Here is an 18,741-nt window from a genome sequence, read left to right as displayed (position 1 = left end):
GCTTAAACATTTAATACAATTTTCGATGTATTGTCTGACACGTAGCTTTAGGCATGGAAACCAGTAGTGTCTCAAAATACCGTGAATAGTTTTGTCGATTCCCACATGCCCCATATCATCGTGATATATCCTAATAACACTAAAGATCATATTTTCGGGAACAACGAATAGGTTTTCGTCGCGATATTTTCTAAAGACAAGGCCGTCAATTAAAGAGAAGTATTTATGGTCATTGGTTTCCAAATCTTCTGCTAATTCTTTTATTTTCGGGTCAGCCAGCTGTTTATACATAATTTCATCTTCGACAGTAATGAGGCTAATCGTCATTATGCTACGGCTCAAACAATCGACGTGAGACATTTTATTGGACGCACGATGCACCAATTCAAATTTATAATTTTGTAATATTAAGCTCCATCGAGCGATTCTCGGGTTTATATTTATTTTTTTCATCGCGAGCACGAGTGAGTTGCAATTCGTAATGACACGAAATTTGACACCCTGTAGATATACGTGAAAGCGCTCTATTGCACGGACTATCGCAAGTGTTTCTAATTCGTAACTGTGGTAGTTTTTCTCCACGTCAGTTGTGGCTTTACTATAATAACCTATTGGTGCCAGACAACCGTTCGTCTGTTTTTGAAAAAGAATAGCTCCGAATCCGCGACTGCTTGCGTCAGTGTGTAATTCTGTCTCGGATATAGGGTTGTAGATGCGCAAAATCGGTGGTGTAGTTAATTCCATTTTCAATTGAGCAAACGCTTGATTACATATTTCGTCAAATACGAAATCTTTATCTTTTTTAACAAGTAATTGCAAAGGCCGGGTTTTAAGGGAGTAATCCTTTACGAACTTTCTAAAGTAATTCGTGAGACCGAGAAAGCTGCGAATTTCTTTTATATTTTTTGGTTGCGGGAAATCCAGGATTGCTTGAATGTGTCTCTTGCACATCGTTATACCGTTTTCGGTGATTAGATAACCTAAATATTCTATTTCTCGCTTCAAAAAAACGCATTTCGCCATATTTAGTTCTAAACCGTATTTTTTTGTATAAATTAGGACTTCTTTTAGGATATTTAGATTTTCAGTTATTGTAACTGTAGGTATGAGGATATCATCGATATAGATTAAAATTTTTCCGGGACGAATAAGCGGATCAAAAATTTGCAGAATTCGTTTCTGAAATTCCGCTGGCGCTTCTGAATAGCCAAATGGCATTTTGACAAATTCGTATTGCCCAGAAGGCGTGGCAAACGAGAAGTATTTTGTGTGATCTGGGTGAATAGCTATTTGGTGGAATCCGTCTTTAAGATCAAGTTTCGTGAAAATTTTTTTTCCATGTAGTTTATCGAGGTGATCTTCAATGATGGGAAACGGGTATTTTTGAAGATAAATTCTTTGATTCAGGGGTCTTAAGTCAATACACATTCTCGCTTTGCCATTCCTTCGGGTTACCAGTACTACTCGAGAACAGTACGGTGAAATACTCGATTTGATTATATTTCTTTCCACTAAATCGTCAATTATTTTCTGTAACTCCATTTTTTCTGACATCGACATTCGTCTCGGAGCATAACGGAAAAGAGAATGATCCTTTAGATATACCGCGACAGAGTGATTGTCATCGATTTTCTCGACATGCATTTCATCTACTTCTTTAAACGTATTTAATAGATTTTGTTGTTCTTTTAGATTTAAATCCTTTTCCGCATTTTCTAAGATGACATCGTATTTATCTTTGGTTTCGATAACGTTGATAGTTAGTACATCTGGTAGAGACGACTTATCTAATTTATCCGCACGCTCGAAGCTAAAACGGCCATCATAATAAATTAGTTTTAATTTTGAATCATTTAAAAATTCTCGACCGATTATCATATCGTATCGCATTGTTTTGTCATTCACAACAAAAAGTACAATATCATACCAGGTATTTTTCATATTTTCTAGAACAATTTGGTCGTAAATTTTCCCATAAATCATAACCGGAGATTCGTTTATGCCTTTGTAGTTAACTTCTTTCTTTACTTTTAATAATTCACGATTATTGAAAACTTTCTCATACACCGATTTTTTTATTAAGTTAACGGGACTACCGGTGTCGACTAACGCACGAATTTTGATATTATTGCTTAATCTCGTTACATTTATATATGATTTTGCGTTATTGTCAATACGTATCTGGCCGATTTGCAGAATATCCTCCTGAGGGGACGAAGCATCGTCACTCGACGATCCTGCCTCTTGCTCCCCCTGCTCCTTCAGCTGGTTCACGGAAGTCGCCCGGTTCGCCTCCCTCTTCGGGCACGTGGTACTAAGGTGGCCTGTTTGACCGCACTTGAAGCACGTGGCCTTGACCACTCTACAGTCCTGTGACAGGTGGCCCGGCTTCTTACACGTGAAACAAAGTTTTTCCCCCGCTGAATTCGCCTTTCCGTCAGTAACGTTTGTTTTCTTGCCCGGGAATTTGGAAGTTTGATCGCTTCTTCTTACTACGACGCTGTCCTCCGTAATTTTTCTCACGTGTTCAATAAAGTCTGGGACATTGTCTATCCAGGTATTCAAAACCAGTCTCCGGATCGCGAAATCTTTCACACCGTCAGCCAGTAATTCAATTTTCTCTTTCTCCGACAATGAAAGAAACTGCATCAGGTTGAGCTTTGCTTCCGCATACTCAATAAACTTCTCAGAGTGTGATCTCCAGGAGCGAGCGTTTATCCGGGCTAACGTAGCCGTGTATGTTTCCTTGCGTTCAAAATATCTCCTTATCTGGAACCTAAATTCTTCCCACGACGAAACGGACTCGATAGGTTGGCGATTATACCAATCCAAAGCGCGCCCTTTCAATTGGCTAACCGTTGCCAGTAGTAACACATGGTCACTAAATTGATACATGCGCGCGACACTAGAAATCCGATCCAACCATCTTACGATGTTCTCGTCGTCTTTTCCAGCGAAGGACGGTATTAATTTGCCCGCGCACTTTACTTGTTGCCAATTGTTGTTTGACTGGTCCGTACGCGTCGACGATATCGATGTCTCGATCGCACGCGCACTTTGTGGAGTAACGGGTGGTTGAGAAATACGACATTGTCGCTCCTCCAGGATTCGCACCACTGATTGAACAATGTCGTTAATGTTGAGGTTCGATGCTGCTCCGTTATCTATTGGTTCCATTCTTTGATGTTCTGCTATAGGCTCTGGGGTTGTTGGATTTTCACTTGCAGTCTCAAGGTATTCGCTGCTCGGTCCTACTGCCGCAGCCGGTGTATTATCGGTCATTTCCTCACTGCTTAATCCTGCTGTCGTAACCGGAGCGTTTATCGCTTTCTCTTTGCCACTTTTAGTCACAGACCATTTTTCGGGCCATCCGTTTAGCTCGAAGTGTTGTAGCACACGGTCGAATAAGCTTGGTCGATTTCCTTTAGTATCAACCTTGTAATAGGATGCTAATTCACGCAGTTCATTAATAGAACAGGCTTCTAGCGCATCACGATTCATATTAGTTATCACACGCGGTTCGATATCCCTCGATAAAGTCTGGATCGATAAGGTCGCGCGGGATACCCGAGATCAGGAATCGATGATAATACGAGGGTCAATAATCAAACTTTTACCGACGCTTTTCACCTCTAGTTCCAGGTGACGCTGATATAAATATTATTCACCTTTTGCCGAGTCACTGAGAACCCAAAAAAGAAAGAGAGAGGAATTCGAAATGGCGGTTTCGAACTTTCTCGAACGATTCCAACGTTTCAAACTTTCCACGAGGGCAATTTATGTGATTTCACAGCTCCTTTCTTGTTGAAGAAAAATTTTTTTTTTCTTCTTTAGTAGCTACGTCCACTATTCTTATCAGTGCTGATTTTCATGCACAAGCAGAGCACGAATCCCACTTCTGAAAAATTTCCACTGTAAGCTCGTTCACTTTCGCCACGCGGTGTTGAAGGGAAGGAGTAGAAATTTGGGTAATCTGATATTGATCACGTTATATTATCAGTAAAGGAATTAAAGTGCTATCTCGTTTATTAACTGCGTTGACAAAATTAGAGACTATAACAGAAATTTCGGATATCCGCACTTTTCACTTACAAAAATAAGAATTCGATATTATAGAGACAGTCCTTCGCTCGGAATTCTATATACTACTTATTCGGTCCTTCGCTAACTGCCGTCGCTTTGAATAGGCCTCGACCTTGCTCCGAAAATTCACGCAGCAAAAACAATGAGATTCGCATTCCATACCATAGATGGACTATCGATACGCTTTTTCGCTAAAGTTTGATGAGGCGCCTACACTATCGTAAACGTCATTGGAAAAATTCGAAATACTGAAGAAATTAAATCTTACAAACCAGTTACCATTCCAAACATTTTGAATTCTAAAAATAAATATGGTGATTATAATTTTCATTTGAGAAAATGTACCACATATATATATGAAATTTAAATTAGCATATTCCCATTAAAGTCAAATTTTTATATTAATTTTATAAATATAAAATTTTTGTCTAAAAATTTTTTCTAAAAGTTTCTTTATTTTTTTAATTTTAATTTTTTATTTTTTATCTGATATTTTTTAAATTTAATTTTTATTAATTAAAAGATTGTAAAATATGTTGTATTTTAAATTACAATTTCATCTTATATAATTGCAGTGACTTTGGAAGCCTTTCTAAAATATAATTTCACAGAAGATACATTTGGTGAACCTGTATGCATTTCATCAGTAGGATGTGGAAAATACAGATTTGAAATACGATGTAAAGACCGTAAAATTCTTAATAAATTCGAAATAAAAACAAAGCTTGAAATATCTGGCATTCTTAAAACTGACAGAATGCCAAATTTCTTGCTAATTGAGAACATATCAGATATAAAAATCATACCGGGTACCATCTCAGATGAAGATCTTGCGAAAGCAGTGTTTCTTCCAAGGAAAAGGAAGTCTGACGATGACATAGAAATGGTAAATATTTTATTAAAAACGATATAAAAAATTTTATTTAAAGAAAAAATAATTATTCCCCAGCAAACACATATTATAACAGTTATATAACATTGGAGTCAAAAATTAAAATAACAACGTTATATTTTTATTATATAATTGTTATGTATTATCTATTTATTATTGCTATATAACATACTAGCAAACGCATATATTATAACAGTTATATAACATTGAAACAAAAAATTAATATAACAGCTGTTATATATTTATTACATAAATTTATATATCATCTGTTTGCCGTTGCTATATAATATATTAGTAAATACCTATTATAACAGTTATATAACATTAGAATAAAAAATTAAAATAACAGCTGTTACATAATATTTATTATATAAAGTATATAACTCGTTTACTGTGTTGTTATATAATGTGTACGAAAAATAGTTATATGTTTCTTCATTTGCGTGTTTTGTGCAATGCTGCTAAATTTCGCGGTTTTTGTATACACACGGTCTTTTCCCGCGTGCTAAATGCATAATGTGGTGACAATGAAAAACCAATGTTAAAGTAGCGCTGGTGTCAAAGTGATACGTGATCGCCTCTCTAATAAAATATGATTTATGGTTGATTTATTGTTGGCGGGAAAGCCGGCAAAAAATATTGTGCTGTGCCTTCGTGTTGCAAAAGATTCACTTTCTTTACATAAACCAAAGACTGTAAGTATATTTAAAGTACTTATTATAAGACTGTTATATATTTTATATAACTGCGATGTTCGTTATTCCTCTAATATGCTTTTTCTTACAGAGATTAAAACTCTCTCCATTGAAAGATTTGATCGCCACATCTCGAGAGATCCTGAGCTATTGCTATTCGATCATCTGTAATTCGTTCATCGTAAGTACACAATTATTGTGGGTGAGCTGTGGAATGCTGGATTTTATATATTGAAGAAGGCGGAAAGTGTAAATATACAATTATTAATATTGCAAAATTTTTTAGGTTATATAGCGATATAGCCATATAAAAATATTGTAATCTGTACGCTATATATATATATATATATATATATTATATGTCTTATTTCATAATTATTATTTGCATATTATATGTTCTTTATTAATATTATATACTTAATAGATTCAATCAGTAAATATTTTATTCATCATCAGACATTTGTGAAGTGTCATCGAAGCATCAATTTTTATGGTTTTCATATATTTTACAATAAGTCATTGTCAATAAGTGTATTAATTTTTTAAAACTGCTCTTTAAGATATTTTGCATATACAGTTTATATATATATCGCATATTTTATTTAATTTTTAATATGCTTATTGCCATATTATCTATTCGCATTTTGTTTCAGATTAATTTGATTATTTGTATGTAAAGTTTACTTGTATTTTATTAATATTTGCATATGATTTTGTATCTTATATAGTTAACTAAGATTTATTAATTTTCAAATTTTATATTTTATTATTTTTTTCTAACTACTATAACTTAATTTTTTAAATTTGTTCTAATTTAAATAATCGATCAAAATTATCAACATGCCAAAAACATATCACCATTTATCAAAAAGACGTAAAAATCAATTGATTTCATGTCATATGTCACAATTACATAAAATTACAACTATAACATCAAATGTTTCCAAAAAACATTTTAAAATTAATTCTAATATTTGTAACTCTAACTCAGCTTGTAACTCTAACTCAGAGAATACATTTTCAAATGAAACTAATACTCTTCTCAGTGATAACATTTTCGATGCATCTAATAATATCTTTAATCCATCAATGGATAATAGTTTTTCAGCATCTAATAGTTTTGACATTCCTATTGCATCAGATCAAGATAGTTCTTCATTGTCTAATTTTTCTTCCAAATCAATTGATTTTAATAATGAAATCTCGGTACAAAATGTACAAAACTTAAGTTTACAAGAAGATTTGCAAATCTTAGTTTCAAAGCATTGTATTCCTCAAGGTACTGTAGATCAACTTCTTTTTATTTTGCGGAAACATGGTCATAATGATTTACCTGAAACGTGTAGAACTTTAATGAAAACACCACGTAATACTTTTCAAAATATATCTGCTGTTAGTGGTGGAAGATACATTCATTTTGGATTAGCTTCGGGAATAAAATACTCTATATCAAAATATTGTAAAATTATGCCTCGTGAAATAAAAATAAATATTAATATCGATGGTCTACCTTTAAGTAAAAGTTCAAGTAGCCAGTTTTGGCCTATTCTCGCATCAATTGAAATTAAAGATCTTTATACCGAGCCTTTTGCAGTTGGGATATTTCACGGAATGTCCAAACCGAATAATGTAAATGATTTTCTTCGTCCTTTTGTTAATGAAGCACAAATTGTTTTTCGAGATGGTATATTATTAGATAATAATTTCCATTGTAAAATCATATTGAATGCAATTTTATGCGATGCTCCTGCAAAATCATTAATCACATGTACCAAAGGTCACACAGGTTATTTTTCATGTTCAAAATGTTTTCAAGAAGGTGATTTTGTATGTAATCGAGTTGTCTTTCCGGAAATTAATTGCACATTAAGAACAAATGAATCATTTCGTACTCGTAGTCAAGAGGAGCATCATATAGGTGATTCAATTTTAGAAAATCTCCCTATAGATATGATTTCACAAATTCCTTTAGATTACATGCACCTTGTTTGTTTAGGATCGAGGCGTTTATTACAATTTTATGTCAGGGGTAAAAAAGGTGTAAGATTATCCAAAGTTGCAATTGATTCCATTAATAAACATCTACTTGACACAAGAAAATGTATAACTAAAGAATTTTCGAGAATGCCAAAAAGTTTATTATATATTGATAGTTGGAAAGCTACGGAAGTTCGCCTTTTTTTACTTTATTTGGGTTTAGTTTTGTTAAAGCCATTTTTGTCTAAAGACTATTATAATCATTTTTTATCACTAAGTATAGCTATTCGTATATTTGCAGATCCAAAAAAATGTTTAATTCTTAACGATTTCGCACATTCCTTGATAACCTGGTTTATTTCAAACTATAGAAATGCTTTTGGACTGGAATATCTTTCACATAATATTCATAATTTAGAACATCTTGCAAATGATGTCAAAACTTTTGGATGTTTAGATGCTTTTAGTTGTTTTAAATTTGAGAATCACATGCAAAAAATTAAAAAGCGAATAAAAAATTGTGGCAAACAATTTAGAGGAATATTCTAATCGAATTTTCGAATTAAATCAACTTCCATTAGAAAAATCATATTTAAAGTCATATCCTATTATTCATATTAAAAAGACAATTCAAAACACTAATGATATATCTCATTTAGAGTTCAATGGCTTCAATATTTTTACAAAAGAAAATGAAAACTGTTGTTTGTTGAACGATAATTCTTTGGCATTTATTTTAGAAATAATTTTAGATAGTAATGATGTTCCATACATAAATGTAAAGCGAATTTTATATACCGAACCATTTTTTAACACTCCATGTGATTCTAAAGAACTACTGGGTATACAAACTTTTTTGGAAACAAGTCCTTTTAACATAGAAAAATTGCCGGCAACAAACATAAAAACAAAATGTTTGAAATTAAAACATCTTGAGTTGCAAAACACATTTGTTATAATTCCACTTTTGCATGCATGTACCTAATTATTCTTATTTTGATTTTTTCTTTTAAAGAATTATTCTCATCTTGCAGTAATGTTCTTTTTAACAGCTTTATCATTACCAAGATTAAATATCTTAGTGTTTTTTTTTTAAAGAATGATGAGATAATACTGCAGGTTTTTTATGACTATTGATTTTCATATATTGCTATGTATTGCTGTGGTTGGTTTTAGCTTTAAGTTGTTTAAAATATTAAATAAATACTTTGATATTACCTATAATTAAGATTATTTTGTACCACGCCTTTTTTCACGGACAATACTTTCGTTCTAGAAATTGCACTTCTTGCAATTTCTTCTTGTGTCGGCGCGATCTTTGTTCATCGCGCAGGATTCTGTAAATATATATTTACAGAATCCTGCTTATAGTGCTGTTTTTTTTGTGCATATCAAATCGTCGATTTCTTTGTGTCGTCAATCTGTGTGCCTACCTGACTCCATAGTGCGCGCGTTACCACTGTTACTACTATTTAAAGATTCCGAACAATTATAAAAAGTGTATAGTGTTTTTTGTAAAAACATTTATAACAAACTTTATATTCTACAAAGAATAATAGCTATGTACATATATACATATATTAATAGAATGTAGTGTCAAACTCACACACATCCTCGATACCCATCGTTCTACCTGAACATTACGGGTGGTGTGCGAATTATAAGAAACTCTGTATTCTGCATATATATTTTTTTCAGAGAAAATGTCCGAAACAAAATTGTACGCAATTGTACAATTTTTAGCTGATGAATCTTTCTCAGAGATTCCAACAAATTGGATTCAACGAAATAATGATGTCTTTATTTGTTGGTGGCCTAATACAAAGAATATCAGTTCGCTTATTAAAAATCGAGCTGAACCGGATAAAAAATTATGGTCAAGATTTGATATAACGGTGATAAAATATTGTTGTAAGTTATAATTTTATGAATACTATATTTTAATTATAATATTTTCATTATTTTAATTTTTTAACGTGTAAATGCATATTTTATTTATATTTTGTGTCAAAAATTAATTTATTATAATTACTATATATTATTACGGATGTTATTGTTATTGTTATTATATTTATATGTACATATGTATTTATTATTATTATTATTTGGGTAGCGTCACTTGCATCTGCCCGCAAATCAGCTGCAGATGCTCAGTATGGTACGACTGATGAAGAAAAATGTGGCCGAGGGCAAAGAAAATTAAAGAAAAATGAATATTATTTTTCTGAGAACGATGAAAATGATTATACTGACGATTCGAATGATGAAGAAAGAAACGCGTGTGATGATGATGAAGAAAATTACGATAACGAAAAAAACAAATCGGTTAAACACTTGAAACAGAGTAAATTTTAACATTTACTTTGAATTAAATGTTTTTATATAATTGCTGAATATTTGAGATGCTTATTTATTTTTGTTTGTTGTTATTTTTCTTATTATTTTATTTTGTTTGCAGATATTAATCGACCTGTTTTTAATTCTATTCCTGAATACAATTCTCAGCAAAAAGATAATTGTTGCCAATCTATCAATACTTCCAGTACTGATAAAAATTCAAATTGTTTTGTTTCCAAAAATACTGATAATGAAATTTCAGTATCACGCACAAGTAAGTTTATATATCTTATAATTTCTATGAATATAATAAAATGTAAATATTAAATAACCAACAATTGTAATCTGTAGATAACAACAAATGCAGTTCTAATGAAAAAACAAAAAAAATTACATATTCTGATAAGTCCGCATCACCCTCTGGTATAATGGATATTGAGAGTATTCCTATCTTAGAACTTCCAGAAATACAAGATATTTATAAAATTCTAGAACGGATAGAAAGTAAGTTATGACAATTATATCTGCAATGTATTATATGTACAATTTTAAGAATTTATTAAATATTTAATACTCATATATTTAATACTCTAATATACTTAATATTTAATACTAACACTGTGCGTGTGTGTCAATTATATGGATGATGTTTGCAATTATAAAAATATACAGAAATATATATACATACATATATATATATATATATATATATACACGCTATACGTTTCTTTTTAATTGTAGCAGGTTTAGATAAAGTTATACGTGCAAACGTTGCTACCAATTTCGAGCTAAAAAGTATCTCGAGAAGATTAAGTACATTGGAGTCTGGTCAACGTAATGATGCAGAATTGACAGAAAATGATATGGTAATGATAATGCCCTTATTGCCACTACAAACAGTTGAATCTATAAAAGAATTCGAAAATTTAATTATATCAAACGAAGTTGCTGCATCGCAATTTGTAAGTTATTTTTCATTTGCAATTATTTCTACATCTGTATAGAGATCTATCTATACCATTTACTATATCATTTCCATCTATATCATTTCTATACTAAAAAGAATCCATATAGAAAAATGAATAAGTTGGATTATAGAACATTAAAGTGAATGCAATTACCCATTGAATAAGAATCGTTAATTTTTTTAAAAGAAATAGTAAAGAGAATTAATTCATATGTATTATGTAAAACTTTTCATTTTTTTAAATATAGAATTATTTTTATAACCTTTTTTATATGCAGTTTTTATACATTTTTCAATAAACATTATTAACTACTTTCTTTTTCTAAATTTATAGTATAGTTGATATGATATTATCTCTATATTATATATTATTTACATAAATTTATTGTTAATTTCAGAAAAAATTGATCCTAAAAATTGGAGGCACCACTCCACGAAATAGCATTCATCGTACTTTAGAACGAATAATCAGCAATAAATGCGCAATAAACTGTTCTTGGAAAGGCGTTCGATTAAATTATAAAATAAACAATTTAACATTTATTAAGAATATACGTGGTAAATATTTGAAAATTATATTTAACTATTTTTTAAAATTCTTTTTCAATTCTGTTTAGATTACACAAACGTACATTTTTTTTATTAGATACTATTTAATTATTAAATATAATTTTCCTTTCATATACATGCGTATATGAAATTGTGTCAGTATATTAATTAAATTTTAACTTATTTTACAGATATTATATGCTCTGTACATTCAGGTTTAACTGAATCCGAATTCGATATAACTGCTGCGGAATGGTTCAGGTTTGCAAAGCAACGAGCAATACGAGAAGAAAAAAAAAATCTATAATACATGGTGCTATTTACATTTAATATACTCACACACGTTAAACACACATTAAATTGTTTTAGTTTAAAAATTCATTTATATATCTTAATTATTTGTGATATCATAAATATGTTTTTGTTTCGTTATTTTCTTATAATATATATATAGAAAGTTTACACATATATGTTATATATTTTCATTCAGAAATTTAATTTATATTTTAAATAGTTTATATACGTATATATAATTATATCATTTATGATAAGAATAAGTTTCTGTGGACGTATATTATAAGAGAATACACATAAAATTGAGTGATTTTAATAATAACCATATGATAATTAGAAAAATAATATATAATTTTTAAGTTTTATTATTTCGTTTACGAAAATTATAAAGTTATAATGTCTAAATAAAATTAATGATCTATATATATCATATATAATAATCTATATCTTATCTATATATAATTAATAACCTCTATATATCTATATTATGTATATATTATATATATAATAATCTTATTATATATATATATTATATATATAATAATCACTTTTAAAGCTTCAAAAACAATATAAAAAATTAAGTTTAATATATGTATTAATGCATTAAGTTTAATAAAAATCAATTAAATGATATTTTTAATCTTTTATTAATACATAATCTTTTTATAAAATTATTAACAAAGCTTAAAAAGTGATTATGAGGAAAGATTGTTATAAAGATTATTTTACACACACACACACACGCACGCACGCACGCACACACACAGCACGCATCTCTCAAAAAGAAAAATTGTAGTTGCTCAACAATTTAATAAATTTTTTTGTTGTATAATATAATATAAACATATGTATATAGTGCACGATGTCAATATATTAGCTTTTCTGAAAAATTTGCATGTTTTAAAAAATGTAAATTTATAAGTTTTATGTTGACATCGTGTCATTATGTTTATATTCATATTATTCATCAAAAAAATTTATACAAAATTATTGAGTTACTACGATTTTTTGTTGAGAGATGTGTGTTGTGTGTGTATGTGTATATACATTTAATTGTAACAATTATATAATTAATACATTAAGAACACATAACATACATTAAGTTGTTATATAAATATTACATGTATATTCAAAAACATTTGAAAATTAGATGTGACATTCATATAACAATTATATAAATATTGAACCAGTAATCTTAATATGTTATATCTTAATTATATTATAGTTATGTTCTTAATGTAACACAATAATATTACATTATATAATTGTTACAATTAAATGTATAACTATTATATAACATTGTTGCTTCCTTGAGTGGGAAATTACAAGGAATGAGAGTATTACATGTTGCAATACTGTTATATTACTTGTTATATTTTGTTACATTGAGTTATGTAACCGTTATAATATAGTTATAAAATGTGTTTGCTGGGTCATTTTAATATTCACAGAAGTAATTAAAATATGCACAAATTAAAGTGACGGAAAAAATGCGAGTATCTGAAGATCAATCACCAAGTTTAGTTTTTTCAATAAAGAATGTAAAATTACTTGATGGCGAGAAAATGTGAAAACCTTAAAAAAAGTCTTAAATGAACATCATTATTCTCCGAAAAAAGAAGGTTTTTATTATAAATTGTTCAATTAATTTATATAACTGTGTAAACTTAATTCAACACATTTATTATATTATCAACTTGTGTTACATTTTTCTATAAAAAAAATTATATATTAATTTAAGAATATATATATATAAATGTATTACATTTCTAAAAGAAAATGACAAACTTCTTATTGTAAATTGTTAAATTAATTTATAATAATAATTTATAATAATAATAAGTTAGAATCATAATAATAATATAATTATAACTGCGTTTTCTCTAAAGATTTTTATTGTAAAATGTAAAAAAATTCATATTTTTTTAAACTATGTAAACTTTATACAACGTAAAATTTATTATTTTGTAACTTGCGCAGTATTTATCTATAAAAAAGTTTTGAATTTTTGAATCTTAAAAAAATGATCCAATTTAAAATAATTAAACTATTTGTAATCTAAAAGAAATATTTATATTACTAAATATAATATTTTTAATAAATAGATTTTTAAATCGAAATGACGATTTAATAAAATTAAAAATAACATATTTTAATTTTTTTTAATTTATTTATTTTAATAAACAAAATTTATTTTTAAATTAAATTTTATTAATTTTTAAAATTAAAATTAAAATTGAAAATTTATTAATATTTATTCTTTTTAACTTTCTCTTTCATTTGTTTTTCCAGAAGAAGCAAATGTTTTTCTCCATTTTCTAACGTCAAAAGTCATCAATTTTACGAGATCAGAGAGTAATTATTTATATAATTTATAAAATAACACAAAAATAAGCATGGCTTTAACAGAAATTACAAATACAGATTTGTTTACAAGTAAAGAAATTTTGGAGGAAATTGTAGAAAACGATACAACTTTGTAAGTTATTTTATTAATAATATGCTCGAATAATAAAATATTAATTAATTAATTAATTTAGATTTTTACTCAACTAAATTATTAAATTATTAAATTATTATTATTATTATTTAATTATTCAATTATACTTAATTATTTACTTTACTTAATTAAACATATATTTTTTTAATTTAATAAAATATATTTTTTACATTATAGTGAAATAACAGGTTATGTCAGTTCAATTTTTGAAATTAAATCAACGGAAAAAAATGGTAAAAAAATACATCTTTTTAATTTCATTATGAGCAACGGTGAAGTTACCATTCAAATCACAGCTTGGAATGATTTAGCCTTTAAATATACTGATTTAGTAACTAAAACAGAACAGGTAAATTATTCATATATATTACTGAAAATTTATTTAATATTATTGAATAATTTGTTATTAATTAACCCTACACTGGTCGCTTACTTTCTTATTTTTGTTTCTATAAAAATCACATTGAATTTTTTTTCTATCGTTTTTCTCACAATACGCAAGCAATAAAACATTAAAAAAATATGAATATATTAAATAATACTTAATATTTCTTCTAATATAGAAAATAATCTTCTAAATATTTTCTCAGTGTATTTATCATAACTTTATCTTTTTTAAAAATAAATTTATACATGTAATAAATAATAGAGCAACATATTGTAATTATAAAGAATTATTATATAGTTATTAAATAATGACTTTTTTCAACATTTATTATAATAATTAAAATAAATTATTGAATTATAGGTTTTTACTTTGCAAAAGGTGGTACCCAAAATTCCTTTGAAGAAAGAATTTCTACATAACGCGTCTTTTCCATATAAATTGCTAATCCGAAGTTGTACAACTATCATATCTTTTGGCATTTATAAAATACCACAACAAATTGAAAATATTATTTTAATTGAAATGCATAATGCAAGAGCAAAAAATGGTTTAGTAATAGGTAATTTGATATTTTGATCTTATATAAAGAATATGTCAACTTAAATTTTAGTTTAATTTTTTTATTATCGTCAGAGTTAAATTTTTATTTTTTGAACATAAGCTGCACTCGATAAAACTTAAACAAAATTCCAATTTCAACAAAAAAATTCAATTAATTATATAAATTAATCATCAAAATATTTAAATATATTTACAGAAATGATTCATTACGTGAAAATGATTTTTGAAAAAACATCGAACAATTTTTACATCGGAGCGATTACAGATGGTTACTATAAACTGTCTGTTTTGGTAACAATTGATGGAGATTTTGAAGATGATATCATTTATGGTTCGCAAATTAAAGTGACAGGTAGAATGCGAGTACCTGATAATAAACCACCATATCTTTCGGTTTCTTCAATAAAAAATGTAAAATTATTTGATGGCGAAAAAATGTCCTTTTTGAAAACCTTGAATGGATATCATCCCATTCCATAAATTTAAATTTATTACTTATTGTAAACGTTCTTATTGTTATGTACTTATTGTTCAACTAATTCATACTGTAAATTGCGCTACGTTCTTCTATAAAAAATATTTTTTAAGAATATGTATATATAAATAAATTGTTTAACAAAAAAATATGTTATGTTTTTATCTAAAGTTTTAGATATTTATAATTCAAAAATAAAAGCAGTTATAATCTATCAGTTAGTTTTTTATTTTATCATTTATTAAAAACGAATTTTTTTATTGTAGTAATAAAACCATTTTCCATATAGACATATAGATATCGACATAGCATTGTACTAAATATACGATTATTTTTTTCTTTTAGAATAAATAACACAATTCATGCTCTATATGTCGATGTATAATATTCACTCCAATACTGAACATCTGTAGTTTTCAGTACTATAAACACACAAAAACACAAACTTGCATGGTGCATAAACATATACATAAAAAAATTGATTACTCCATAAAAATAAGAAAATGCGCCTATGCAAGTTTGTGTGGATATACCTTAACAGTGAATATCGGAAAGCAACTTTCATATTTATTTATATTATGTATATGTTCGAGACGACCAATCACATTCAGAATAACGCGATAACAATGCAATCGCGATTAGCGACCAACTTAAGCATTTCATATCAATTTTCATATAGGACTAGCTCGCAGCGCGCGCTAACGCGCGCGCATTCCATGAACATTCTTAAGAATTTAACTAATTTATTCTGTCAAAGAATATTAATTAATTTCAATTAATTTTAAAGTATTATAATATATTATTTACAACATATTATTATTTTAAAATTCAATTAACAAATTAATATTTGTTTAAATTTTGACACATATCAACTGATTAAAACGTTAATTTATTAAATTAAGTTTTAAAATATTAACATGTTATAAAATTAAAATAATGTTTTAATTAATAATATTCTAACTTTGATTAATACTTTTTGACAAAAATTCATTGTTTAAATTATTAATTGTATAATTTAATTTTAAAATACTAATATTTATAAAAATTAACATATTTTGAAAATTTAAAATATTTATAAAAATTAACTTTGGCAGCAGATTATGTGTATTAAGATGAAAATTATAATTTATGTTATAAGATATTTTCTTTTAATTTTAAAAGTATAAGTAAATATTAATCATTTTAATTAAGATAATATAAAACAAACAATAATAACCATCGATAATCTTTAATCTTTAATTAAATCAAGCATTTGAGACAAAAATTCTTTCAATTTGCTTTTACCTTGTCATTTTTTACATTATTATAACATAATTATACATCAATCATTTGTTTATAACATTTTATTAATTAAATATTTCTCTATAAACATAATTTTTTATTTTTTTAGACAGATTATCACCCCTTAAGTAAACTTTCAACGATTCCCAAGAGCGAACTCGTGAAAATGCGACATATAGGTGTCCATGACTAAAAATATCTTTTCGAAGATCTATTGCAATTTTATCGAAAGTCTGTCCTTGTGATTTATTTATAGTCATAGCAAATGCCAATTTCACTGGAAATTGCCTTCTTTTAAAAGTAAATGGGTATACATTTTCGCAATACAAAGTAATACGATTAATAAAGACAATTTCTCCAGTCTTATTACCTGTTAAAATTTCACAACGCAATAAATTATTATCTAAATCTAAAACTAATAATCTAGTACCATTGCATAAACCTTCATTGATGCTAAGATTTCTAATAAGCATAACAATAGTGTATTTTCTTAAGCGTAATTCATGAGGTGGAAGACACGTTGGATTTAAAGAGTTAAGATATTCTATCGGAATTATTTCATAAATATCTTTATTATCTCCAGTCGTTTCAGGAGTATCTATACTTGTATAAACTCTTTCCGTCGTTTTATCCAATAAACTTACTACTTTTTCATTTATTTCATCAACATCGACATTCCTCGTAGATAATATAACGTAATTAGCCATAGTTTTATATTGTTTACGTTTTATAATGTCTCCGTACATGTCTTTAACCATATCCGAATTTGCGTTTGCTATACATTTTTCTGGAATATGAACATTATCTGAGTAATCATTTAAAGAACCATTACAGTAGTGATATAAGGCCGGTTCTAACTCAGTGGTAATGAGGGGTGGGGGGTGAGGGGGGACCTACGGCGCGGGGGAATGACGTCACGCGGGGAGGGGGGAATGACGTCACGCGGGAGGCGTCCGCGATGTACCGCGAGGGGTCCGCGGAATTGTGCAAATTCTTTTTCTTGTGGTAAAGTTCTCATATTTTGTATCAATGAAAATATTTTAAATTGTTTCCATAGAATACTAAATTTTATCGATAAATTTATAATTTCACAACGCGTAGCTCTTTCTTTTATAGGTAATAATTGTCTAAAATCTCCACCAAGAAGAACGATTTTACCACCAAAATATAAATTATTTTGCATTATATCGCGTAATGTTCGATCCATTATTTCTAATACATAACGTGGTGCCATAGGAGCTTCATCTATAATGAAAACATCTACAAGTTTTAATTTCTCAGCCTATTTAGATTGAACTTTAATGTTCGATGTAGAATCGGCAAAAAGAGGTACGGGTAGCCCAAACACTTTGTGTATCGTTCTCCCATTTGGAAGTAATGTTGCAGCAATACCGGTAAATGCCATTGTATTAACTATTTTTTCTCTACTTTTAAGTAGATAATATAAGGTTGTATAAATAAAAGTTTTACCAGAACCACCTGGACCATCGATATAAAAATAGTTATCACTATTATTACTTGTTGTTGCTATTAAAATAGTATCAACAATTTCTTTTTGTTCTTTGTTTAATTGTTCATATTGTCGCATGCCTATCGATGTATCCTCTTCAATCACTTCTTCGTCGTTTGTTTCTTGTTTCTCCATTTCTTGTTCCATTTCAGGAAAATTAGCAACATTTGATCCTTCCATTTGAAGCAAATTAATAATATAAGTATAAGCTTTCTTTATTCCTATTATAGGT

At 28.1% G+C, this 18,741-nt stretch overlaps 1 protein-coding gene across 4 annotated transcripts; it reads left to right on the top strand.

Moving 5' to 3' along the window:
- The first annotated feature begins 5,811 nt into the window (after positions 1-5,811).
- LOC145944474 (uncharacterized) lies at positions 5,812-12,118 on the top strand. Of its 4 annotated transcripts, none has more exons than XM_083052819.1 (8): positions 5,812-5,851; positions 9,346-9,558; positions 9,761-9,991; positions 10,106-10,258; positions 10,336-10,488; positions 10,726-10,946; positions 11,350-11,509; positions 11,692-12,116. In XM_083052819.1, exons 2-8 carry the CDS (start codon positions 9,351-9,353, stop codon positions 11,805-11,807), a joined length of 1,242 nt encoding a protein of 413 aa, XP_082908945.1. In that variant the 5' UTR covers positions 5,812-5,851; positions 9,346-9,350; the 3' UTR covers positions 11,808-12,116. The 4 variants fall into 4 exon arrangements, with proteins under 4 accessions (XP_082908945.1, XP_082908944.1, XP_082908946.1 ...); XM_083052818.1 differs by having other exon boundaries at positions 5,812-5,919; positions 11,692-12,115; XM_083052820.1 differs by lacking the exon at positions 5,812-5,851 and having other exon boundaries at positions 8,189-9,558; positions 10,729-10,946; positions 11,692-12,118.
- The last annotated feature ends 6,623 nt before the right edge of the window (positions 12,119-18,741 follow it).

This window comes from Prenolepis imparis, unplaced genomic scaffold (genome assembly GCF_030444845.1).
Source record: "Prenolepis imparis isolate NDT839.2.m4 unplaced genomic scaffold, iyPreImpa1.0 SCAF_13, whole genome shotgun sequence".
Classification (NCBI taxonomy): domain Eukaryota; kingdom Metazoa; phylum Arthropoda; class Insecta; order Hymenoptera; family Formicidae; genus Prenolepis; species Prenolepis imparis.
This window is presented reverse-complemented; position numbering and strand designations above follow the sequence as displayed.

Bases quoted from the DNA above. Each gene is read 5' to 3' on its own strand.
- LOC145944474 (XM_083052819.1), top strand. From the start codon at position 9,351: ATGTCCGAAACAAAATTGTACGCAATTGTACAATTTTTAGCTGATGAA. The intron at 10,259-10,335 runs GTAAGTTTATAT...TGTAATCTGTAG, and splicing joins AATTTCAGTATCACGCACAA to ATAACAACAAATGCAGTTCT. The intron at 10,489-10,725 runs GTAAGTTATGAC...TTTTAATTGTAG, and splicing joins AATTCTAGAACGGATAGAAA to CAGGTTTAGATAAAGTTATA.